General features: G+C 44.4%; 1 protein-coding gene across 1 annotated transcript in view; it reads left to right on the forward strand.

Moving 5' to 3' along the window:
- The first annotated feature begins 17292 nt into the window (after nucleotides 1-17292).
- The window catches only part of nhsl2 (NHS-like 2), a 164064-nt gene continuing 154092 nt past the window's right edge, over nucleotides 17293-27264 (forward strand). Inside the window, 1 exon segment of the mRNA XM_070435048.1 lies at nucleotides 17293-17724. Within this exon segment, the coding sequence (XP_070291149.1) occupies nucleotides 17448-17724 (277 nt within the window). The 5' untranslated portion in view covers nucleotides 17293-17447.

A 27264-nucleotide genomic window follows, 5' to 3' on the forward strand; every position in this document is an offset into this window, starting at 1 on the left:
CCAGTGTGCTTTTCATGTGTGTTTGGGGTTGTTGTCCTTCTGAAAGACCCACAACTTCAACAGAGACAGTTTTTGGAACCGAGTTGAACATTGCACTCCAAAACATTGCACTGATTTCATGTCTTGCACATGGTCAAGGCCTTGGTACCAGAGGCAGCAAAGCAACCCCACAACATTATCAACCTCCCCATGTTTGTTGTACAGAGGGTGTTATTTTTTTGAATGCACCTCAAACATTGAAGAATAAGCAGTTTGCTGCTGAAGAGTGGGCCGAATTGCCAGTAGAAAGGTTACTGAGCTCATTGATGGATCAAGAAGGGTTTGTCTGCAGTTATCTTGGCCAAATGCCTGTGCAACCAAGTATTAGCTGCGGGGTGCATTTTGTCTTCAATTTTCTAAAGTAAAATTGTGAACATATTTTAAAAGAAATAGGGAATTATTTAAGAAAAGTGCAATGGCCACAACTGTATGCTATCATGAAAATACAGTATATACAGTTGAAGTCAGAAGTTTACATACACTTAGGTTGGAGTCATTAAAACTCGTTTTTCAACCACTCCACAAACTATATTTTGGCAAGTCGGTTAAGACATCTACTTTGTGCATGACACAAGTAATTTTTCCAACAATTGTTTATAGACAGATTATTCATTATAATTTACTGTATCACAATTCCAGTGGGTCAGAAGTTTACATACACTAGTTGACAGTGCCTTTAAACAGCTTAGAAAATTCCAGAAAATGTCATGGTTTAGAAACTTCTGATAGGCTAATTTACATCATTTGAGTCAATTGGAGGTGTACCTGTGGATGTATTTCAAGGCCTACCTTCAAACTCAGTGCCTTTTTGCTTGACATCATAGAAAAAAAAATATAATAAAATCAGCCAAGACTCAGAAAATAATTTGTAGACCTCCACAAGTCTGGTTCATCCTTGGGAGCAATTTCCAAACGCCTGAAGGTACCACGTTCATTTGTACAAACAATAGTACGCAAGTATAAAACATCATGGGACCACGCAGCCGTCATACCGCTCAGGAAGGAGACGCGTTCTGTCTACTTGAGATTACGTATTTTGGTGCGAAAAGTGCAAATCAATCCCAGAACAAGCAAAGGACCTTGTGAGATACTGGAGGAAACAGGTACAAAAGTATCTATACTGTCTCCCGGGTGGCGCAGTGGTCTAAGGCACAGCATCGCAGTGCTAGTGTGCCACCAGAGATTCTGGGTTCGAGCCCAGGCTCTGTTGCAGCTGGCCGCGTAGCGGAGCACAATTGGCCCAGCGTCGTCCGGGTTAGGCCGGCGGGAAATCCTTGTCTCATCGCGCCCTAGCGACTCCTGTGGCGGGCAGGGCGCAGTGCACGCTGACCAGGTTGCCAGGTGTACGGTGTTTTCCTCCGACACATTGGTGCGCTGGCTTCCGGGTTCGTGTGCATTGTGTCAAGAAGCAGTGCGTCTTGGTTGGGTTGTGTTTCGGAGGACGCATGGCTCTCGACCTTCGCCTCTCCGCGAGTCAGTACGGAGTTGCAGCGATGAGACAGGACTGTAACTAATATACCAATTGGGGAAAAAAGGGCAAAAAAGAGTATCTATATCCAAGGCAAAACGAGTCCTATATCGACATACACTTGAAAGGCCGCTCAGCAAGGAAGAAGCCACTGCTCCAAAACCGCCATAAAAAAAGCCAGACTATGGTTTGCAACTGCACTTGGGGACAAAGATTGTACTTTTTGGAAAAATATCCTCTGGTCTGATGAAACAAAATATAACTGTTTGGCCATAAGACCATCGTTATGTTTGCAGGAAAAAGGGGGAGGCTTGCAAGCCGAAGAACACCATCCCAACCTTAAAGCACGGGAGTTTTACCTATTTCGTTTACCTATATGTTGTGGGGGTGATTTGCTGCAGGAGGGACTGGTGCAAATCACAAAATAGATGGCGTCATGAGGAAGGAAAATTATGTGGATATATGAAGCAACATCTCAAGACATCAGTCAGGAGTTAAAGCTTGGTCGCAAATGGGTCTTCCAAATGGACAATGAGCCCAAGCATACATCGCCAAAGTTGTGGGAAAATGGCTTAAGGACAACAAAGTCAAGGTATTGGAGTGACCATCACAAAGCCCTGACCTCAATCCTATGAACATTTGTGAGCAGAACTGAAAAGCGTGTGCGAGCAAGGAGGCCTACAAACCTGACTCAGTTACACCAGCTCTGTCAGGAGGAATGGGCCAAAATTCACCCAACTTAGTGGGAAGTATGTGGAGGCTATTTTTTAATTTTTAATTTCACCTTTATTTAACCAGTTAGGCCAGTTGAGAACAAGTTCTCATTTACAACTGCAACCTGGAAAGATAAAGGAAAGCAGTGCGACACAAACACAACACAGAGTTACACATGGAATAAACAAACTACAGTCGATAATACAGTAGAAAAAGTCTATATACAGTGTGTGCAAATTTTATTTATTTATTTCACCTTTATTTAATAAATGCTATAAAAAAAGTGGGGTTATTTTCATTCGTTTACAAAAAGAATTCACAACATTGCAGAACCAAATGTATTTTTATAAACTTGTTTACAATTTAAATGTATAAAATAAAGACATGACATGGACAAAATGATTCTATTCCCAGAGCTAGTTGCTTGGTTGCACAGCCTTTCGCCATGATACTACCCCAACACCTTTCTACTGGCAATTTGGCGCTCTCTTCAGCAGCAAACTGCACTAATTTCTTCACTCCGGAAACCGCCCAGGGTTTCTTAATTATCCAGTGTGCTTTCTGTGTGTTTGGGGTTGTTGTCCTTCTGAAGACCCAACCTTCAACAGAGACAGTTTTGGACACTGATTTGAACATTGCACTCCAAAACATTGCACTGATTCATGTCTGCACATGGTCGGCCCTTGGTACCAGGGCAGCAAAGCAACCCACAACATTATCAAACCTCCCCCATGTTTGATTGTACAGAGGGTGTTATTTTCTTTGAATGCACCCCTCAAACATGAAGAATAAGCAGTTGCTTGCTGAAAGAGTGGGCCGAATTGCCAGTAGAAAGGTTCACTGAGCTCATTGATGGATACAAGAAGGGTTTGTCTGCAGTTATCTGGCCAAATGCTGTGCAACAAGTTTAGCTGCGGGTGCCTTGTCTTCATTTTCTAAAGTAAAATTGTGAACATATTTAAGAAATAGGGAATTATTTAAGAAAAGTGCAATGGCCACAAACTGTATGTATCATGAAAATCAGTATATACAGTTGAAGTCAGAAGTTTACATACACTAGGTTGGAGTCATTAAAAGCTCGTTTTTCAACCACTCCACAAACTATAGTTTTGGCAAGTCGGTTAAGACATCTATTTGTGCATGACACAATAATTTTTCCAACAATTGTTTATAGACAGATTATTTCACTTATAATTTACTGTATCACAATTCCAGTGGTCGAAGTTTACATACACTAATTGACAGTGCCTTTAAACAGCTTAGAAAATTCCAAGAAAATGTTCAGGTTTAGAAACTTGATAGGCTAATTTACATCATTTGAGTCAATTGGAGGTGTACCTGTGGATGTATTTCAAGGCCTACCTTCAAACTCAGTGCTCTTTTTGCTTGACATCATAGGAAAAAAATATAATAAATCAGCCAAAGACCTCAGAAAAGTAAGTTTGTAGACCTCCACAAGTCTGGTTCATCCTTGGAGCAATTTCCACAAACGCCTGAAGGTACTCACGTTCATTTGTACAAACAATAGTACGCAAGTATAAACATAATGGGCCTACGCAGCCGTCATATCGCTCAGGAAGGGAGCGTTCTGTCTACTTGAGTTAACGTATTTTGTGCGATAAGGTGCAATCAATGCCCAGAACAAAGCAAAGGACTTGTGAAGATACTGGAGGAAACGGTACAAAAGTATCTATATCTGTCTCCCGGGTGGCGCAGTGGTCTAAGGCACAGCATCGCAGTGCTAGCTGTGCCACAGAGATTCTGGGTTCGAGCCCAGGCTCTGTTGCAGGCTGGCCGCGTAGCGGAGCACAATTGGCCCCTGTCGTCGGTGTTAGGCCGGCAGGGAATCCTTGTCTCATCGCGCCTAGCGACTCCTGTGGCGGGCAGGGCGCAGTGCACACGCTGACCAGCGTTGCCAGGTGTCGGTGTTTCCTCCGACACATTGGTGCGGCTGGCTTCCGGGTTCGTGTGCATTGTGTCAACAACGTGCGTCTTGGTTGGGTGTGTTTCGGAGGACGCATGGCTCTCTCGACCTTCGCCTCTCCCGAGTCAGTACGGGAGTTGCAGCGTGAGACAGAACTGGTAATTAATTAACCAATTGGGGAGAAAAAAAGGGCAAAAAAGAGTAGTCTATATCAAGGCAAAACGAGTCCTATATCGACTATACTGAATAGGCCGCTCAGCAAGGGAAGAAGCCACTGCTGCCAAAACCGCCAATACAAAAAGCCAGACTATGGTTTTTGCAACTGCACTTGGGGATCAAAGATTGTACGTTTTGGAAACATATCCTCTGGTCTGATGAAAGCAAATATAGACTGTTGTTGGCCATAAATGACCATCGTTATGTTTTGCAGGAAAAAGGGGGAGGCTTGCAAGCCCGAAGAAGCACCATCCCGAACCTAAAGCACCGGGAGTTTTACCTATTTTTTCGTTTTAACCTATATGGTTGTGGGGGTTGTATTGCCTGCAGGAGGGCCCTGTGCAAATCACAAAATAGAGTGGCGTCATTGAGGAAGGAAATTATGTGGAGATATTGCGAGGCACATCTCAACACGATGCCAGTGCAGGAGTAAAGCTTGGGTGCGCAATGGGTTTTCCAAATGGACAATGAGCCCAAGCATAACATCTGCCCAAAGTTGGAAATATGGCTTAAGGAAACAAAGTCAAAGGTATTGGAGTTGACCAGTGTCACAAAGCCCTGACCTCAATCCTATCGAAACATTTGGTGAGCAAACTGAAAAGGCGTGTGCGAGCAGGGAGGCATACAAACCTGACCAGCTTCACCAGCTCTGTCAAGGAAGGAATGGGCATAATCCACTCCAATGTCTTGGTGGGAAGTATGTGGAAGGCTATTTTTTAATTTTTAATTTCACCTTATTTAACTCCAGTTTAGGCGAGTTTGTAGAACAAGTTCTCATTACAACTGCCAACTGGCGACGATAAGGAAATGCTGGAAGTGCGACAGCAGAACACAACACAGAGTATTTAACCATCGGAAGTAGATACTAACATACAGCTCCGATAGATCCAGTAAAAAGTCTATATACAGTGTGTGCAAATTTTATTTATTTATTTCACCTTTATTTAACCAGGTAGGCAAGTTGAGAACAAGTTCTCATTTACAATTGCAACCTGGCCAAGATAAAGCAAAGCAGTTCGACACATACAACAACACAGAGTTACACATGGAGTAAAACAGACATACAGTCAATAATACAGTAGAAAAATAAGTATATACAATGTGAGCAAATGGGGTGAGATAAGGGAGGTAAAGGCAAAAAAAGGCCATGGTGGCGAAGTAAATACAATATAGCAAGTAAAGCACTGGAATGGTAAATTTGCAGTGGAAGAATGTGCAAAGTAGAGATAGAAATAATGGGGTGCAAAGGAGCAAAATAAATAAATAAATACAGTAGGGGGAGAGGTAGTTGTTTGGGCTAAATTATAGATGGGCTATGTATAGGTGCAGTGATCTGTGAGCTGCTCTGACAGCTGGTGCTTAAAGCTAGTGAGGAAGATATGAGTCTCCAGCTTCGGCGATTTTTGCAGTTCGTTCCAGTCATTGGCAGCAGAGAACTGGAAGGAAAGGCGGAATCCACTGCGCAATCCACTGTCTCATCAGCCCAGCCAAGCAATTTATAAACTTGATCTCCACTATAAAAAGCATCTAGACATTATCTCACATTTCTATTAGACTAACATTTAGTTTTCAACAGCGGATATTTGTATAAACCTTGCTCATTGTTTTTCCGACATTTGCAACATTGTTGCAATATTCAAATTCGATCTCCAGCTGTCACATAGTGATGAACGTGTAGGGAGTCGGAATGAGACAGACAGGCAGGCAGCTTTTCTCAGCCAGTCGAAATCATGAATCAGCATACATTTTTATGGATATATACAAAGAAATATCAATAGAAAACAGGTCAAACAAATCGAAGTGCAGCTAGTTTGCAGTCTTTCCAGCTTCAGTTTGAAGTTATTGTTTTAGCTGTGTTGTTGGCTAGCTGTTCTGAACAACAGTGTCCTGACAAGGGAGCACATTTTCTGTACCAGGTGAAAACGCTCATCATTAGCTCATCGTTATGGATGTATCCAAATAATTYTCACTAGAAAACAGCCTAAACAAATGCATATGATGATATTTTGTTGTTATTCTGGCTGCACTGTTTGACGTGACTGTACATTTGCCGTAGTTGGCTAGCTAGCAAGCAAGGGATAAGAACATTGCCAGCCAGTTTGGCAATAGAACATTTAGAACGAACGACTGGGTCGCGTCCATAGATACAGAACAAAAATACTTAATGACTGGGTCTCATCTCTGGCAACCGAACCGATAGAATGAACGACCAGCCGGCTTGGGTGGCAACCCTAGATTTGTGTCGGGACTATATCTTGTGGAAMGAGGAAATAGTATGAATAAATTCATCAAAAGATCGTTTTTAATGAAAATATGAATTTAATTATTTGAATATGTTGGTAACCCTTCGTATAAAAGTGATATTGCCCTCGAAGCTAGTGTTTGGAGGATATATTGGCACGGTTTGCCGGCCCTCAACTTTGTCTCTGACCTAACAACACCGATGCCAATATATCCCCCAAACATCAGCTTCTCGGGTATTATCATTTAAATGCCTACTGCTTGCTAAATCAATTTTTCAAATATGCTAAACCAATTATTGTTTGACAGAAAGTTTTTTTTTTGTTGCCATCATTTCCAATTTGGGCAAAAAAATGATACCTGTTGCCGCTTTTAGGGTTAATGATGTTGTCTACTTTAACCTTCTTCTTCTCCAGAACTGCTGGACCAATCTGCACCAAATTTGGTATGTAGCATGTATAGACGCACGTTTTCAAACTGAAACAATATTACATTTACATTTGAGTAATTTAGCAGACGCTCTCATCCAAAGCGACATACAGGAGCAATTAGGGTTAATGCCTTGCTTAAGGGCACATCGACAGATTTCTCACCTAGTCGGCTCAGAGATTCGAACTAGCGACCTTTCAGTTACTGGCCCAACGCTCTTAACCGCTAGGCTAGCTGCTGGCCGCATTAATGTTTTTTCCTGTCCAACAGAGCCCCATGCAGCCACAGAACCATTGATCTGGGTCAAACAGATCAAAAMATATAAATATGTGCCCATTATAGCGCCTCCATGTGGTAGATATGACTGTTCTTGACAATGTTTTGAACATGCACATCAAGTTTTGTTATGATGCAAATAACTGTCTGACTTACTGTACATACATTTATGTCTAAGCTCAAGCCCACTTGAATGCTTATTGGACCATAGCGGCCATATTGTTTGAGATACTAGCCTGGAAAATATTGCGTTGAGAGACCTTGGCCCATAGATGCTAAATATCAAGTTTCATGACAATCGGTCATTCTGTGTATTTTAAGTATTTTTCACAAATTCCGTCATGGCGGACCATATAGGTCCTTGAGGCGCATTTGTTCCTTGTGAGGAGAGGTAACTATGAACTGAATTTTGTGAGGAGACCGTCTACACAGGGTGAGGGGCGTGAGCTTTCAATATGTAGCATTTTTTTATCGCTTGTTATAGCGTCACCATGTGGCAACTGGCAAGGCATTGCATTAGAGCAGGGTGTCAAACTCATTTCGCATCGTGGGCCACATACGGCCTAGGGAGATGTCAAGTGGGCCGGACCATTAAAATTATACCATACTCTGCTATAAATAACCAAAATATCATGTCTTTCCTTTGTTTTGGTGTAAAGAAGCACAAGAAATTTAATGAACTATCCTTTTACAAAACATTTCATGAAACACCTCATATTTCCTTAGACAAATGTGCAATTTACTTTATCAACTCCTCGAATAAATATGGCCAGTTGGGCCACGTCTGTGATGTCAGTGCTCTCGTCAATTGCACGGAAAATGCAATAAATGACTTGACTCTCTGTTTCAATTGACTGTCTAAATCTGCCGATAGTTCCGAAATCCTCTCTGCTATAGTATTCCTCGTCAGGCTAATATTGGCAAAAGCTTGTCGTTCTCGGCACATACAAGTTCAGCCGCCTTCATCATGCATCGTTTAACAAAGTCACCGTCGGAATACGGCTTCGATGCTAATGCTATTCGCTAGCAATTAGGTAGCTGGCTTTACCGCTGCTTCACTGACTTCTCGGCTCTGGATGAAAGTTGACTGCTGTTTCCTCAGACCCGCCAGCAATTCGTTAATCTTATCTCTTCTCAGTTGTCCTTGCAAGCGTCATATTTTTCGCTGTGATGAGTCTCGTAGTGGCGTCAATATATATATATTCCTTCAATACGAAACTTGTTGCAAAACACACCAAGCACGAAGGTTTTCCGTGCATCTCTGTAAATAAATAGGACGTGGTCCATTTTTTCTTTGAAAATCTTACACTCCTTATCTACTTTTCTCCGTTTGGATAACGACAATTTTGGCTAATGAGGTGTAGCGGAGAGGTAGAGACCAAGGTATTAACAACACGTCGTAACAAGCAGCAGATGGCGCTTGATACCGTCTTGCTGTTTTCAGTCTGTCTCAGTGATGCAGCTTGTCTTCTACTCTGATGGAAGAGTGCGCCCCTTAGCGGATAATCCAGAATTGCAGCGAATTAAAAATATTAATTCCATGTCTTTTATGCATTTTCCACTTTCAAATTTAGCATTTTTTTATCGCTTGTTATAGCGTCACCATGTGGCCAACTGGCAAGGCATTGCATTAGAGGGTGTGGGCCTTGGCCTTTTTAAAAATTGTATTTGTATTTATTAGGGGTAGATCAGCTTTGATATTGCAGATAGATTTTGGTTTCCATCAATGTAATTTTCTGCYTCACTTCCAATCCCCCATATATATATTTTTGTAAATATATATAAATATATATATTTTTTTATATATATCTATTTTCTTTTATCATTTTCCCCTAACCCTACCACTCCTCCCCTAATTGGAGTAAACTAATGGAGAACAACACTTAGGCTTCTACTTCCAGCACAGGCGTACAATATAKATTTTACGGACACAGTATATTTTACAATAGTTATCTTTTTTCTTTTTTTTATCCTTCAGCTACCCTCAACCCCTCCCATCTATCTCTGAAGGCTATTCAGTTTTGATTTCTACTTGCCATATATTTTCCAACTYTACTGTTTCACCAAAGTGCCTTCGGAAAGTATTCAGACCCCTTGACTTTTCGCACATTTTGTTACGTTAAAGTCTTATTCTAAAATTCTTATTCTAAAACCAGCGCGTCACTGGTACTTCCTGTAAGAGTTTTTGCTTATTAGCAGGAATCAGGAGGATAGAGTTATGGTCAGATTTGCCATATGGAGGGTGTGGGAGAGCTTTGTGTGCATTTCTGTGTGTGGAGTAAAAGTGCTCAACAGTTTTTTCGCCTCTAGTTGCACAGGTGTCATGCTGGTAGAAATTAGGTAAGGTGGATTTCAGTTTCCCTGCATTAAAATCACTGGCCACTAGGAGCGCCACCTCTGGATGAGCTTTTTCTCGTTTGCTTATGGCATTATACAGCTCGTTAAGTGCGGTCCTAGCGCTGGTTTGTGGTGGTAATTATACAGCTACGAAAAATAAAGATGAAAAGTCCACAGCTTATCAATGAGGTGTTCTAGCTCAGGCGAGCAGAACCTCGAGATGTCGTTAATATTAGGGATTGGGCACAGATGTCAGTTCAACATCTAGTTTTGATTTACATTTGGTTGAGTTTTCAACTAATGTGAATTCAACGTGAAATCAACAAAAAGATTTCACCATTGGAAAAAAAAGATTTCACCATTTCATCATTGGATTTAGGTTAAAGGTCGGGTGAGAAAAATARCAGGTGCCCTCATGTTGATGACTTTTAGCAAATCCAATCAGTTTTCCATGCTGATTCAACATCATCGCATAGATTTTTTGGGTTGAAATGACCAGTTTTTGCCCAGCGGGTATCAATACATGGCTATCTATACAAAAGATTGAGAGGAAACAAAGAGAGGATCCCACTTTGAGATGCACACACACTAACAGTTGGAGAGCGGGAAGGGCTCATGGAGAGTGAAGTATGCAGGAATGAGGTGGGGGACTCATGGCCACCACGCACATAGGTGGGAAGGCAGGGGTGAGAGAAACCCCTAGAACCCTGCAATTAAATGACTGATCCCCAACCCTCACCTCAGCATCACTGCTGAACCATGGCCAGCAAGCTGGGTGAAACCCTATTGTATTTATTGGCGTTCGTTATTATTCCAGTTCTACGTGGATTTGGTGAAAAAATGCAAATTCCTGTGAAATAATAAGACCTTGCATGATGGTAAAGGGAAAATATTATATGGGCAAAAAATATTCAATTTTATTTGGAAAGGTAAACCAGACAAAATGAAACTGGCCTATTCATATAATGAATATGAATTCGGAGGGCAGAAATGATTAAATATTAAAGCAGTAGACCTCTCACTAAAGGCTTCAGTTATACAAAAGTTATACTTAAATCCAAACTGGTTCACTAGCAGATTAGTAAGAATGTKTCACCCCATGTTCAAGAAGGGCCTTTTTCCCTTTTACTCTCACTTTCGGTTATTTGAAAATGAAATAATCTCCAAAATATTGCTATTTTTAAAACAAGCCATAGAAAGTTGGTTGCAATATCAGTTTAATGCACCAGAAAAGACTAAACAAATATAACTGTCACGTTCCTGACCTGTTTTCTCTTGTTTTGTATTTATTTAGTATGGTCAGGGCGTGAGTTGGGTGGGTTGTCTATGTGTTGTTTTCTATGTTGGGGTTTTGTGCGTTCGGCCTGGTATGATTCTCAATCAGAGGCAGCTGTCAATCGTTGTCCCTGATTGAGAATCATACTTAGGCAGCCGGGGTTCACGTGTGTGTTTGTGGGTGTTTGTCTTTCGTGTTCGTATTCGTGCCACACGGGACTGTTTTCGGTTGGATTCTATTTGTTAATTTGTTTCATTGTAGTGTTCGGTTTATTTTATAATAAATTATGGACACTTTCCACTCTGCGTCTTGGTCCGATCCCTACACCTCCTCTTCAGACGAAGAGGAGGAAATCTGCCATTACAATAACAACAAATATTATGGTTAAACTCAAATATACAAATTGATAAAACATTTTCTTTTTAATTTTGATAAAAAAATAAAAAGCATAATCTTCGTAAATTATATTTTAAATAGGACTGGTAGAGTTATGTCACACATGCAACTAACAAAAATACGTACATATCCCAACCAGAAGCCATGGATTACAGAAAGCATCTGCACTGAGCTAAAGGCTAGCACTGCAGCTTTCAAGGAGCAGGAGACAGATTAGGACGCTTATAAGAAATCCCGCTATAACCTCCGAAAAGCCATCAAACAGGCAAAGCCTCAATACAGGACTAAGATCGAATTCTACTACACCAACTCTAATGCTTGTCGGATGTGGCAGGGCTTGCAAACTATCATTGATTACAAAGGGAAACCCAGCCGTGAGCTTCCCAGTGATGCGAGCCTACCAGATGAGCTAAATGCCTTCTACCCTCACTTTGAGGTAAGCAACACTTAACCATGTATGAGAGCACCAACTGTTCCGGACAACTGTGTGATCATGCTCTTCTTAGCCAATGTGACTAAAACCTTTAAACAGGTTAACATTCGCAAGGCTGCAAGTCCAGACAGATTACCAGGACACGTACTCAGAGCACGCGCTAACCAGCTGGCAAGTGTCTTCACTGATATTTTCAATCTCTCCCTGATCCAGTCTGCAATACCTACGTTTTTCAAGCAGACCACCATTGTCCCTGTGCCCAAGAATGCCAAGGTAACCTGTCTAAATGTCTATCGCCCCGTAGAACTCTGTAGTGTTGAAATGCTTTGAAAGTCATGGCTTACATCAACACCATCATCCGAGTCACCCTGGACCCACAAGACAGCTGATCGTCGACTACACGAAACTGAGGACCAAGCACGCTCCCATTCATATCGACGGGGCTGTCGTGGAGCGGGTAGAGCTTCAAGTTCCTCAGTGTCCACATCARTAAGGATCTATCATGGTCCATACACACCAACACAGTTGTGAAGAGTGCACGACATTGCCTCTTCCTCATCAAGAGGCTGAAAGATTTGACATGTGTCCTCAGATCCTAAAAAAGTTATACAGCTGCACCATTGAGATCATCTTGACTGGCTGCATCACCGCTTGGTATTGCAACTGCTTGGCAAAGCGCTACAGAGGGTAGTGCGTACGGCCCAGTACATCACTGGGGKCGAGCTCCCTGCCATCCAGGACCTTTATACCAAGCGGTGTCAGAGGAAGGGCCCCAAAAAATTCTAAGACTCTAGCCACCCAAGTCATAGACTGTTCTCTCTGCTACCACACGGCAAGCGGTACCGATGCACCAAGTCTGGAACCAACAGGACTCTGAACAGTTTGTACCCCCAAGCCGTAAGACTGATAAATAGTTAGTTAAATAGTACAKCAATAGCTCCCCTTTTTGCACAAACTTTTTTTMACTCATCACATACGCTGCTACTGTTCAGTATCTATCCTGTTGCTTAGTCACTTTATTCCTAGTTACATGTACATATCTACCTCAATTACTTCGTACCCCTGCACATCGACTCGGTACTGGTACCCCATGTATATAGCCAAGTTATTCGTTACTCTTTTTTTTTTTTTTATTACTTTTATTATCACGTGTTATTACTTTTCTATTATTTCTCTATTTTCTTTCTCTCTGCATTGTTGCAAAAGGCCAAATAAGCATTTCACTGTTAGTCTACACCTGTTGTTTACAAAGCATGTGACGAATAAAATGTGACTTGAGTGGGTCAAAGCATTACTGTGGATAGATCCTGTGAATTTTCTTTCACCCATCCAGCTTTTTACACATCAGTGCCTAAATGAAAGGAGATGAAGAGGGAGCCACTATTAAAATATACCCTGTATAAGTGTGTGACTGCATGAGCCCATCCTCCCCCTCCTTTACCTGTTCAGGTTGTTTGGTCACCTCATCCCTCCCACCCTCCCTCTCTTTCCTTCCCTCTATCTCTCCCTCCATCTCCTGTTCAGGTGGCTGGTCACCTCATCCCTCCCTCTCCTTCATCCCTCCACCGCTCCCTCCCTCCATCCCCTGTTCCTGACGCCTCCAGAAGACCATATGGGCACTGCTGAGATACGGCCTGTTCCTCCCACTGTACTTGGCCTGCCCTGTACACTCACCTAGAGAAGTAAGTGTGTGTGTGTGTCACCGTGTGTGTCTGTGTGAGTGTTTGTGCCGCGGTCTGTGTGTGTGAGAGAGAGAGTGTGGCGCCCTGTTTCTCCCACAGTACTTAGCCTGTAGACTCACCTCGCCACCGCGCACCACAACAACACACTCTGCAGGAGAGAAAGAGTGTGTGTGTGTGAGAGAGATTGTGTGAGAGTGTGTATGTGTGTGTGGTGTGATGGGGAGGGGGACATGGATGGGAGGACAGGACACAACATGACTGTGACTGTATGCTCTCTGAGACACCGCTACAGCAATGTCCTTGGCTGGTTTATGTTAGGGACAAGAATTGTGTGTGTGTGTGTGTGGCTGATTTGAGAGGGAATTAATATCTTCAGGCTTGTAGATTTATGTTTACGTGGTTGTTTGGAGGAATATGTGTGCATTTGTTTGAATAAAATCTATTTATATTTTATTAGCTTTGTCTAGTCATAACTGTATTCCTGTGAGTGACTTATCATTCAATTCCAGCATTCTTTTACCTGACACCTACTTCATATTACTTACTGACAGTTGAACCATTTGAATGTTCTGATCACAGGTTCTGATCTGCTTTCAGTCATTCCAAACTTTATTGACATTGTTTCCTGGGACGAGCATGTTTCATGAAGGATAAGTGATACACGGAAATCTCCTCCTCTCTTTTAAGATGCAGACCTGTACACACACACACACACACACACACACACACACACACACACACACACACACACACACACACACACACACACACACACACACACACACACACACACACACACACACACACACACACACACACACACACACACACTGTTTGAACTGTGCAATGTGAGCTTGGCCAGGCTCCTGCGTGGTTCTGGTCCCGGCTGCAACCCTTTTGAGCAGAAAGAAAACAATCACTTTGATGTGAACAGAACAGAACTAGCCTACACCAGAGACCCAGTTGGATTTAGACCAGACCTGGGTTCAAATGCCATTTGAAATCTATCAAATACTTTGAGCATTTTTCCTCTTGCTTGCATGGAATGCCAGGTGGGTGGGGTTTACAGGCTTGATACTATTCTATCGGTCCATTAAGCCTGGCAAGCTCAATCAAGCACAGATAAAGTATTTGAAAAGATTTCAAATAGTATTTAAACCCAGGTCTGCTTAAGAGCGGTATATTTGGCAGAACGTAATGCTAGGAATAATGGGCCATGAAAAAAACAAGGAAATAACTTGCACTAAAAGCAAAATTATACTTTGAATGAGAGAGAGGAAGGGGAAGAAAAGGGGGAGTGGATGGAGGGATTCTGGAAGAGTGTTTGAATTTATGTTAGATCAGTGTTTCCTAACTCTGGTCCTTCAGTACTCCCAACAGTAATAATTTTGATGTGGCCTCGGACAAGCACACCTGATTCTACCTGTCAACTAATCATCAAGCCCTGAGGTGCATTCAGTTCGCTCGAACGACACATTTCCCCAAAACATTCTTGTACTTTCTTGAACAGACTTTGAGGTACGTTTGCTCCTGTTTGGTGGGTTTGGCGAGGTGTGGCTTGAAGCAATGAGTGGTGTATTTAAAGGGCAGTGGCCATGCTGAAAGCATTCCCCAACCCACAACTCAACCCCTCCCCGTTTTTCAACTGGTCGTTCAGTACAGCACCGTTTCCGTTCAATCAGTGAAGTGGGTTGGGAGGGCCGCGAAACAATGAGGGGATTCTATTAACCTGGCCCGGGTAGGCGTAGTTTGCAAAGGGTGAAAAGTGATTGCATTCGTTTTGGAAGCGTGCTGCCTCCCGTGCATGAGCCGGCAGCCCCATTCTGTCAGGCATTGAAGTCTGCTCAAAACCAAAGTGACGTAGGTTAGCGTGTGGAGTAATAAGTAGGATTCTGTGTTTTTGCATGCAAAAGTGATTGCTTTGGGTAGGCTTTATCTGCCTACCCAATGAAAACAAGTTTGGAAACTCAAACATATATTTTATATTTCTGAACGATGGATCATGCTGCCTTGTTGACAACATAACCGAGCGGCGCAGATTGTTGTTCGATTTCAGCAGAGCACTCCTCCCTCACTGGCTTCACCCGGTCACGTGACGGGCCACAGGCTGGTTCAACCTGGGCCATCTTAATAGAATGCTGCCAATGAACACAATCATGGAAGGAGGGAGAGAGGGAGTGGAGGAAAGAAAGGAGGGAAGGAGGGGAGCAGTTGGCGACAGATGTTTCCAATCAATTGCTTCCATCATGTGATGGACAGACGAACGGACTGTGTGTGTGTAACTCAAATCAGCAGCCATGAAAAACATCCCCCGATAAGATTAGTGTACATGACATGGTGCTGTATGAGTTAGCCTACCTTCTCTTTCCAAGAACTATCTCTCTCTCCACCTCTATCGACCTCTCTCTCTCCACCTCTTTACCTCTCTCTTCCTCTTTCTCCCTCCTTTTTTCTGAGTCACCTCTATCTCCCTCCCCACCCCCTTTCCTCTCTCTCTCTCTCTCCCCCCTTTCCCCTCTCTCTCTCTCCCCCCTTTCCCCTCTCTCTCTCCCTCTCCCCACCCCCTTTTCTCCCAAAAAAACACTCACACACTCAACCCACCCCCATTATCCCCAAAACCCATCTAACCAAAAAAAAGAAAGAATGAACTAGTGGGCCAAGTCCATGGTTGGGTGGGGTGACTATGGCTGTGACAGGCTGCACTAGTGGGGGGGGGGTGTTGAGGGGGACCAGATGTGCTCCTTTAGCATAGGAGGGGTGTGTTCACAGTTAACATGGAGAGGAAAAGGGAGTAGAGACTTGAGAGTTGATGTTGAGAGAAAGCGTGTGGGTCAGAGAGAGAGGGGAGGAGGGTGGTGACACAGAGAGAAAGGTTCTCTCCGTGGACAGTTGCTGTGTGTGCCCCTAACATGGGTGTATTATTTCCAACTTCTCTCTGTGCTTGTCCAACTACAGTTGTGAAAACTCCCCTCTGCCCCATCCTGCTTATTATTCTATCACACACAGAGAGAGAGAGAGTCAGAGAGAGAGAGAGAGTCAGAGAGAGAAATAGTCAGAGAGAGAGAGAGGGGGAGCGAAAAGGAGAGTTGGAGAGTCAGAGAGAGGGGGAAAGAAAAGGAGAGAGAGTTGGAGAGAGAGAGTCACAGAGAGGGGGAGCGAAAAGGAGAGTTGGGGAGAGAGTCAGAGCGAGAATGAGAGAGACTGGGGTTATATTGGGGTTTGGGTTCATTTACAAGGGTTATTGGGTCAGTATTTTCCCTGAATAGGGATAAGTGTGTATTCGTGCATGTGTGTGGACAGAAATGTGATAAGAGTGACAAGATGGTGAAATGGCATCCTCAGATGGCACCACATACGGTCTGTAAAAGCAAAGGAGAACAACAAAAAAGTGGTCCAATGCAGGTCACGTGGTTCACATGCTGCACGATAGATAGATAGGATGCCTCTCTTTATAACTGGCCTAAGTTAGAAGGCGATAAAACATGTTTCTAGAATCACAGGAGGCTGGTGAGGGGGAGGATGGCTCATAATAGTGAATGGAATGGTATCAAACACATGGTAACCATGATGTGTTTGATACTATTCCATGCACTTCGTTCCAGCCATTACTATGAGCCCATCCTCCCATATGAAGGTGCCACCAGCCACCTGTGTCAGTCAAATAAGCTAACCTACAAGTTCCAGAGTATCTGTGCAAAGTGCAGGTCGGGGTGAAGTCTTGACCGATGTCTTCAGAACAGAACAAAACAGAGGGGTTGAGGTTTGATTCCTCCTCCTCCCGCAGCAGGTTTCGCTTTGGGAAGACCAGAGACAAGCCTATTGCCAGCCAGCCTACTGTTGCGCCGATGCGGAGAGCACCGCGCGGTGGACAGTCAATCGCAATGCAAAATATGAACGCACTGTAGGCTACTACGGTTCTTCAACAACAACAATAACAGAGTTTTCCGCACGGATAGCACGCTTCCTTACTGCTAAAGGAGGATTTTTTCGGTTGGGTTTGCGCGTTTGGAGGGAAAATGCCCTTCTGCAAGCGCACAATAGTTCCCAAGGATGTCTGTAAAAACGACGCGAAGAGGCAAACTGCGATTTTCGGGGACTTGGTGGACGTTTGCGGGTTCACTCTATGCTCGGTGCTCCGACAGCTCTCGGATTTATCCCGGCACTCCGTCAGCATCTTGGAAGAGCTCGAGGGCGAGCTCGTGTCTATCTGTCACCGGTCGGGCACGCTCGAGGGCAAAGTGATCAGTTTACAGCGACACATCGCTGCGCTCGCCAGTAAGCCACCGCCAAAGAGTAAGAAAAATCACACTGTATAATTTTCTATCACTTGTGTGGTGTGGCCGGAGTGAGTCTTGCAACTCACTGAGGTCAACTTGAAGTTGAATGTGTGGGAGAGGTATTCAAAATCGCCAGTTTGAGGTAACTTGGGGTGGGAGAATAGAGGAATGTCAATTTATTGTAAAAAAGGTGGATCACATCAATGCGTGCGTTCCTTATGGCTGCTTGTGACCTACCATTCTGCAGATTTAAATGGCTGTTTGCAAAGTAGGCCTTAGGACTAGTGTTTTGTGAACAACATTAGCGTGAGCAACAATGTGGAATTGGTGGTTCGCCTTTAAAATAAAAGTTCCCAATTGAAACGGATGCAAACGGATACAAATTGTGGAATCATGTTACAATTGTATTAGATAATGCTAGAGTAGGTTCGAATGTTATTATATAAATTAAACAAAGACAATCAGCACATTGTACACAACATTTGTGTAAAATGTGTAAATCGCAGTGTGGCTGTATAGACTTCAGAAATGCAATGGGGGTATGTTTGTTGCATTGTACAGCCTTACCTATGGATATTTGGGTCTAAAGAGTTTACACATATAATAGCGTCATAATTCTTATGAAGGCACTCTGAAACCACTGTGAAATGAGCAACATTGAGCTCACCAGTCAACCTATGCGTATTGAACATTCATATTGCAATATCCATGAAAGGATTTATCAGCCTACTCAGTGACAACCACAGAACACAGCTATGTAGAGTGTACACAAGTATTAGCGTCGTAGTTCTTATTGAAGGAATTGAAATTAATATACTGTTGTTGTGTTGAATATCAGTGTGAAAGACAAAACACATTAAAAACATTTCTTTGCTTCCCCTGTTTGCTTCAAGTGTGAAATAAAATGCCTTTCCATACTAGACTTTAGTTGAAAAGCCAACTCTTTCAAAGACTAATGTAAACAATGATTGACTGGCATAAGGATCATCCCAAGGCCTGCGTGTACTTGTGCCAAAATATGCTTCAGGTCAATTGCTTGGCCTGATGAATAATAAGTATGAATACAGTAAAGTACACATTAAATGGTAAAAAAAAATACGTTTGAAGCAAAATAGTGTTTTTTTTTAGACAGAACTGAAAAATTCAAGGAGTAGGCCAGGCCATTCAAGGAGTTGGTCTGATGGTGCCCGCTGATGTTACCGGACTCCCCCCTTGTCCCACTGAATTGTGTGGCGATTTCCCACAGGTAAAGAGCTACGATGCTAATGTTTGTGTAAGCTCTTTAGAATTGTAATCTGTGGGTATCACTGAGTAGGCTAATACCGCATTTTATGGACCCAAGATCCATAGGTAAAGACGTACATTGCAATATGAATGTCCAGTACGCACAATAGACTGAATTGTGAGGTGATTTCAGAAAGTTTAAGTCCCGCAATAAGAGCTACGACGCTAATATTTGTGTGAACTCTTCAGAATTGTAATCTGTGTGTGTCARTGAGTAGGCTAATACTCCATTTCATGGACCCAAGAGCCATAGGTAAGGATATACATTGAAATATTCTGAAGTCTATCATATTTTGTCATCAAATGAACAAATTATTGTCTTTTGTTGAATTTATATAACAACATTCCAAACTTGTTTAACATTATCTAGTCCAATTGTGGCCTGATTCCACTATTTTCATCCGTTTGCATCGTTTCAATAGGGGACTTTTATTTTGATGGAAAATTGTCGATTCCACTATTCTTGATCACGCTAATGTTGTTCACTCCTTGACCGTACTTGTATTTTTAACCATCTACTCCTATTCCATTCATGTTACAAAACAGCAGTGACGTTGTTTGTAAAGATATGGATAGAAAAGGGGGATGTAAAGGTGTGGATAGAGTATCCCATGGCGCGGCCACTGCCACAACGTTATGTCACAGTGAAAACTGGCTACTTTGTCGCCAACTCACTTGAGCGCGAAACACGCGATATGCTTAGTTACGAACATCGACAGAGTACATGATTACAGATTTAGATTTCACACCGGATAATGATGTCTTCGAAAATGTGACAAGGACAGAGTCACGGATAGACGGTACGCTAAATCAAATAGAAAGAGGCGCACGCGTATGTTTGGAGGTGAGGTGAAGATGACACGAGATAAAGCGTCCCAAATGGCACTCCATGGGCCCTGGTCAAAAGTAGTGCACTATAGGGAATAGGTTAACATTTGGGATGTAACGCTTTGCAGCTGTTTTGCCGGAAGTTGAGAAACATGTTTTTGTCTCTGCCCTCTTGGCTTGAGGACAACCAAACCAAAGTGAGGTGACAGGCAGCTCCTAGAGACTAGAGAGACAGAACACATTGTCCAGAACATGACAAAATATTTCCTGTGAGAAATATATTGGAAGTTCAACAGCTCTCTCTAGAAACGACCAGTTTTAATGTTATGCTGTTGTAATGACATGACATGACACAACAATGAACATGACACGATAAAGGAAAAAAACGTTGTATCCTGTGAGAAAGCAATTGTAAGTTCAGCAGCCCTCAGTTGGAGAGTGGAACCTCAGTAATGATGGAGTCAGAGAGAAACTCAGGCTACAGTTTTTATGTGATGCTTCCGGTTGTAATAACAGTACTACCACAGTTCAGAAGTACCATGGCAAGTCAATGGCAACACACTTATGACTCACTTAGGTTGTTATGTCAGTTGTTATGTCAGACAGACGTTGTGCTGAAGACCCAAATTTGCAACATTGACTGGAGGTCTGCGACATACACTATATATGTAACGGATGTGAAATGGCTAGCTAGTTAGCGGGTACGCGCTAATAGCATTTCAATCGGTTATGTCACTTGCTCTGAGARCTGAAGTAGTGTTGCCCCTTGCTCTGCAAGGGCCGCGGCTTTTGTGGAGCGATGGGTACCGACGCTTCGTGGGCGACTGTTGTTGATGTGTGCAGAAGGTGTCGGAGCGAGGGGACGGTCTAAAGTTATACTGTTACATATACACAAAAGTATGTGGACACCCCATTAGTTGATTCAGCTATTTCAGCCACACCATTGCTGACGGGTGTATAAAACCGAGCACACAGCCATGCAATCCCCATATACAAACATTGGCAGTAGAATGGCCTTACTGAAGAGCTCAGTGACTTTCAACGTGGCACTGTCATAGGAGGCCACCTTTCCAACAAGTCAGTTCATCAAGTTTCGGCCCTATTAGAGCTTCCCCGGTCAACTGTAAGTGCTGTTGTTGTGAAGTGGAAACGTCTAGGAACAACAACGACTCAGTCGCTAAGTTGTAGGCCACACAAGCTCACGGAACACATGACACGCAAAAATCGTCTGACCTCGGTTGCGATACTCACTACTGTGTTCCCGAACTGCCTCTGGAAGCCCAATAACTGTTCGTTGGCAGCTTCATGAAATGGGTTTCCATGGCCGAGCAGCTGCACACAAGCCTAAGATCATCATGTGCAATGCCAAGTGTCGGCTGCAGTGGTGTAAAGCTCCCTCCATTGGACTCTGGAGCAGAGGAAATGCGTTCTCTGGAGTGATGAATCACGCTTCACTATTTGGCAGTCCGACAGACAAATCTGTGTTTGGCGGATGCCAGGAGAACGCTACCTGCCCGAATGCATAGTGCCAACTTTAAAGTTTGGTGGAGGAGAAATAATGGTCTGGTGCTGTTTTTCATGGTTCGGGCTAGGCCCCTTAGTTCCAGTGAAGGTAAGTCTTAACACTGCAGCATACAATGACATGATTCTGTGCTTCCAACTTTGTGGCAACAGTTTGGGGAAGGCACTTTCCTGTTTCAGCATGACAATGTCCCTGTGCACAAAGCTAGGTCCATACAGAAATGGTTTGTCGAGATCGGTGTGGAAGACCTTGACTGGCCTGCACAGAGCCCTGACATCAACCCCATCGAACACCTTTGGGATGAATTGGAACGCAGACTGCGAGCCAGGCCTAATCGGCCAACATCAGTTCCCGACCTCACTAATGCTCGTGGCTGAATGGAAGCAAGTCCCTGAGGCAATGCTTCAACGTCTAGCGGAACGCCTTCCCAGAAGAGTGGAAGCTGTTATAGCAGCAAAGGGGGGGACCAACTCCATAAAAATGCCCATGATTTTGGAATGAGATGTTTGACGAGCAGGTGTCCACATATTTTTGGTCATGTAGTGTACATTGAAGAAGCTTAAGGGGCATTCCCATCTAAAAGGACCCATGAGCACCAACATGTGAAGTTCATAGAAGCATGTACAACTGAGTGTCAAATGAAAGCTAAGATGCTATATATTTGGGAAATTAAGGCATAGATACATTTTTCAACCATTTTCCATCTAAAAAACTAGGCATAAGTAAAGGCTTTGATTTCTGGATACAGATAGAAAACATTACCAGAAAAAGTATTAAAAAGTATTAGACATACACTTCTATTTAGTTTAGGAGAAATTGCTTACCTTTCTGTAAGTTTAAGAAATATTGCCTTGTGCCTTGTAATTCCGTTACCAAAATCCCACATATCTTTAAGAAATTTCCTAAATTTCCCATCAGAACTCCCTCTCTTTCCATTTACTGTAACCAGCATCCTCACACACTGAGCACTGACCGACACCGGACGTTCATGGACGTTGAAAAGTATTTGACATTTGGTCAGTCCACCCTGGCCTTAATGTTAACGTCCACAGACAGACCGAATTGGACCAAATCTGAACCTATGATAGACGTATGTTTTACAAGTTTGGATAGTACAGTAAAGAATAATATATTACAGTAGAGTACAGTATATTGTACTATACAGTACTGAACTATACTCTTCTTTACTGTACTGAATTCTACTCTTTCCTACTCTGCTGTGCTGTATTGTATTGTACCTCACTGTGCTTTGCTGTGCTGTATTGTATTGTATTGTACCTCACTGTGCTTTGCTGTGCTGTATTGTATTGTATTGTATTGTACCTCACTGTGCTGTATTGTATTGTACCTCACTGTGCTTTGCTGTGCTGTATTGTATTGTATTGTACCTCACTGTGCTTGTCACGTTCCTGACCTGTTTTCTGTTGTTTTGTATGTGTGATGGTCAGGGCGTGAGTTTTGGGTGGGCATTCTATGTTGTGTGTTTCTATGTTGGTTTAGGGTTGCCTGGTATGGCTCTTAATTAGAGGCAGGTGTTTTGCGTTCCTCTAATTAAGAGTCATATTTAGGTAGGTTGTTTCACTGTGTTCGTTGTGGGTGGTTGTTACCTGTCTCTGTGTTCTGCACCAGATAGGTCTGTATCGGTTTTGTAAGTTGTTTGTAGTGTTCACTTGTTCTTATAATTAAACATGTTGAGCACTGGCTACGCTGCATTTTGGTCCTCTCCTTCACCCCAGGAAGAAAACCTTTACAGAACCACCCACCAAACCCAGATCAAGCAGCGGGTTAACGGACAGCCACGACAGCAGCAGTGGGAAAAGGAGGATTGGACATGGGAAGAGATCCTGGACGGTAAAGGACCCTGGGCAGAGCCAGTGGAGTGTCGCCGCCCCAAAGCGGAGCTGGAGGCAGCGAAAGCGGAGAGGCGACGTTATGAGGAGGCAGCACGGAAGCAAGGCTGGAAGCCCGCAAGTACTACCCTAAAATTTCTTGGGGGGGGGKTAAGAGGTAGTGGGCCGAGGGCAGGTAGGAGACCTGCGCCCACTTCCCAGGCTAACCGTGGAGAGCGGGAGTACGGGCAGACGCCGTGTTACGCAGTAGAGCTCACGGTGTCTCCTGTACGGGTGCATAGCCCAGTGCGGGTTATTCCACCTCCCCGCACTGGTAGGGCTAGATTGAGCATTGAGCCAAGTGTCATGAGGCCGGCTCTACATATCTGGCCACCAGTACGTCTCCTTGGGCCGGCTTACATGGCACCAGCCTTACGCATGGTGTCCCCGGTTCGCCTACATAGCCCGGTGCGGGTTATTCCACCTCCCCGCACTGGTCGGGCGACGGGGAGCATTCAGCCAGGTAAGGTTGGGCAGGCTCGGTGCTCAAGGGAGCCAGTACGCCTACACGGTCCGGTATTTCCGGCGCTACCTCCTCACCCCAGCCCAGTACCATCAGTGCCGACACCACGCACCAGGCTGTCCCTCTCCGTCTCCTCCCTACAGAACTGCCCGTCTGCCCAGCGGCGCCTGAACTGCCCGTCTGCCCAGCGGCGCCTGAACTGCCCGTCTGCCCAGCGGCACCTGAACTGCCCGTCTGCCCAGGGCGCCTGAACTGCCCGTCTGCCCAACGGCGCCTGAACTGCCCGTCTGCCATGAGCCTGCAAAGCTGCCCGTCTGCCATGAGCCTGCAAAGCCGCCCGTCTGCCAAGAGCCTACAGAGCCTTCCGCCAGACCGGATCAGCCAGAGCCTTCCGCCAGACCGGATCAGCCAGAGCCTTCCGCCAGACCGGATCAGCCAGAGCCTTCCGCCAGACCGGATCAGCCAGAGCCTTCCGCCAGACCGGATCAGCCAGGCCTTCCGCCAGACCGGATCAGCCAGAGCCTTCCGCCAGACCGGATCAGCCAGAGCCTTCCGCCAGACCGGATCAGCCAGACCTTCCAGCCAGGACCAGCCAGAGCCGTCCAGCCAGGACCAGCCAGAGCCGTCCAGCCAGACCTGCCAGGCCGTCCAGCCAGGACCTGCAGACCTCAGCCACTGCAGAGCCCTCAGCCAGGACCTGCCAGAGTCCTCAGCCAGGACCTGCCAGAGTCCCTCAGCCAGGACCTGCCAGAGTCCTTCAGCCAGGACCTGCCAGAGTCCCTCAGCCAGGACCTGCCAGAGTCCCTCAGCCAGGACCTGCCAGAGTCCCTCAGCCAGGACCTGCCAGAGTCCCTCAGCCCGGTGCTGCCCCTTCATTTAGGTGGTTTTAGTTGGAGGGTGGTCATTGGGAGGGGATACAGAAGCGGGGAGTGACTATGGTGGTGTGGGGACAGCGTCCGGAGCCTGAGCCACCACCGTGGTCAGATGCCCACCCAGACCCTCCCCTGGACTTTGTGCTGGTGCGCCCGGCGTTCGCACCTTGAGGGGGGGGTTCTGTCACGTTCCTGACCTGTTTCTGTTGTTTTGTATGTGTGTGATGGTCAGGGCGTGAGTTTTGGTGGCAGTCTATGTTTGCTGTTTTCATGTTGGTTTTGGGTTGCCTGGGTAAATGGGCTCTTAATTAGAGGCAGGTGTTTTGCGTTTTCCTCTAATTGAGAGTCATATTAAGGTAGGTTGTTCTCACTGTTTGTTTGTGGGTGATTGTCGCTGTGTCTGTGTTTGTTGCACCACACGGTACTGTCTCGTCTCGGTCGTTCCTGTTCATGTGTTCTTCGTTTCATGTAAGTTCGTAGTTTAGGTCTGTCTAGTTCGTTTTGTTATTTTGTATATTTAGTCAAGTGTATTTCGTGTCTGTCTTCGTCTTACAATAAAGTCATTATGTATTCATCACCCGCTGCGCCTTGGTCTACTCACTCACCGAAAGAGAGCCGTTACAGTGCTGTATTGTATTGTATTGTACCTCACTGTGCTTTGCTGAGCTGCGTTATGATGRCCAAACTTGTGAAACATGAGGAGAAGGACATTCATATCCATAATTATGCATTTCTGTGGAGTACAGATCAGGGACCCATGATGTAATAACGTTACCGGGTGTAAATCCACTTAACTTATTGTAGTTCAATAACCAAAATATATTTTTTCAAACTCAAGGGTGCCATGTCGTAGCTGACACCCTTATTCTTTCTGCAGATATCTTCGAATCTTAAGACAGAGACGATATTTAACAGAGTTTTTGGAAAACGTGGTCGCATAAAAATCGGAGGAAGATTTGAACGTAATTCCGTGATCAAAGTTTGCATCTGCACAGTTTTTCCACAAAAATTGTTTTTATAAATTTTTTAGTGGAAATTGTTAAAAGTAGTCCTTGTGCATATACTTGTATGGTTTGTTAAACTTTAAAATCAATGGTTTTTGTTTGGCATACATTGTAAAGTGAAAAAACGGAGTCAGCGCGTAATTCCGTTACMGTGGAATTGCCCTTAAAGCTACATGGCATGATGTTACTAGATCTCCATGGAGATAAAACCATGTGTTATAGCCTGTCTATGGTTAGGTTATCTCTTCCTTCATGTTGTTATTGCTAACAACAGTAAAACAGTCCTTCACACAATTCACTCAGGTTTTTGGGAAGGTTTAGTTTTTTTTGTAGTGAATGTTTTATCAAATGCGTGTGAGCCCTACTATTGTCAATGTTTTGCATATATGCCTAGAAACTGCTCAGTCCACTGTCTTACACTGAGCATAGAGTGAGAGAGGAAGGAGGGAGAGAGCAGAGAGAGATGTGAGAGAAGGGGGAGAGGAGGGAGAGAGTAGAAGTTTCCCTTGTCAGTTTCCTTTTCCTTATCTTAGTAGTTCCCTGCTCTGTCACTCTTTGACCTCAGTGTGTGTGTGTGTGCGCTGTGTTTTATCACTGGAAGCTGTCAGTCAGTCGTCAATTGTGATAGTGTGAACCTAAGAGCTTGTCCTTCCTGTGGAATTCTCAGACCTCTCTCTCTCTCTTTATCTTCTCTCTCTAGAGCAGAACGTCAGAGTGAGTTTTAAGTCAGGAGACCCAGGCAGACCCTTTAGTGGAGCTAAGAACTATCCCACCCTGACCTCCCTCTATCCTTCTCTTCTTCTCTCCCTCTCCCCTCCCTGTTTTCTTTCAGGGAGAAGACCCACCTTTGTGTTCTGCCCCCTCTCCGCTTTCCTCTCCTCTCTCATTCCTTCCTCCTCCTCTGTCTTTCCCAGAAATCCCAGAAATCCCCACGCAGGCAGGACCTGGAACCTGAGAGTAATCCTCTGCCTCTCTATGATTATTTGGATGGTCAGATAGAATGGTGATCGGATCACCCTACCTGTGTCTCTGTTCCGCGTGGTCCCAATGAGTCAGGGTTGGAAACAGCAGCAGCAGCAGCTCGCTAACTACCGTGAAGACCTGGCCAAACACAGCCATGTTGCTTTTGGAGGCTTTGGAATTTTTTTTTTTTCTGTCGTGATGATTTAATGGGAGCTTGTTTGGGTTGCTGTCTCCCTGTGAAGTGTAATTTGGCACTCAATGGACTTATGATTCTTAAAGAGAGAAAGCAGGATTGTGGGTGTAGTAGAGAGGGGGCGGGGGGTAAGGAGAGAGAAAGGGGGAGATGGGGGATAGAAAGAAAGCGAGGGAGAGAGAATTTGAGTGTTTGTGAGGTTAGAGGGGAGAAAAGAGAGGAATAAAGACGGAGAGAGGGAGTGAGTGTTGGGATAGAGAGAGAGGGAAAAGGATAAAGAGAGCGGGAGTGAGTGTTTGGACAAAGGAGGAGGGGAATCAGGAGGGGGAGATAAATTCAGGTGAAAAACGCAGAAGAAAAACTTAACAACTTCCTGCCTTGGCTGCAAGCCTTTTCTCTCTAGCTACGTAACTTCAACTTTTCTCCTTCTTTTAAATCATGTTATTTCCCCCCCCTCTGGTGCACTTTTAGGCACGGCCCGTTGCCCTGGCGACAGTCCAGCTGTGGACAACGCCAAAACAAAGCCAGAGCAAGTGTT

The sequence above is a fragment of the Salvelinus sp. IW2-2015 genome, linkage group LG3 (assembly GCF_002910315.2).
Source record: "Salvelinus sp. IW2-2015 linkage group LG3, ASM291031v2, whole genome shotgun sequence".
In the NCBI taxonomy this organism is placed as follows: Eukaryota; Metazoa; Chordata; class Actinopteri; order Salmoniformes; family Salmonidae; genus Salvelinus; species Salvelinus sp. IW2-2015.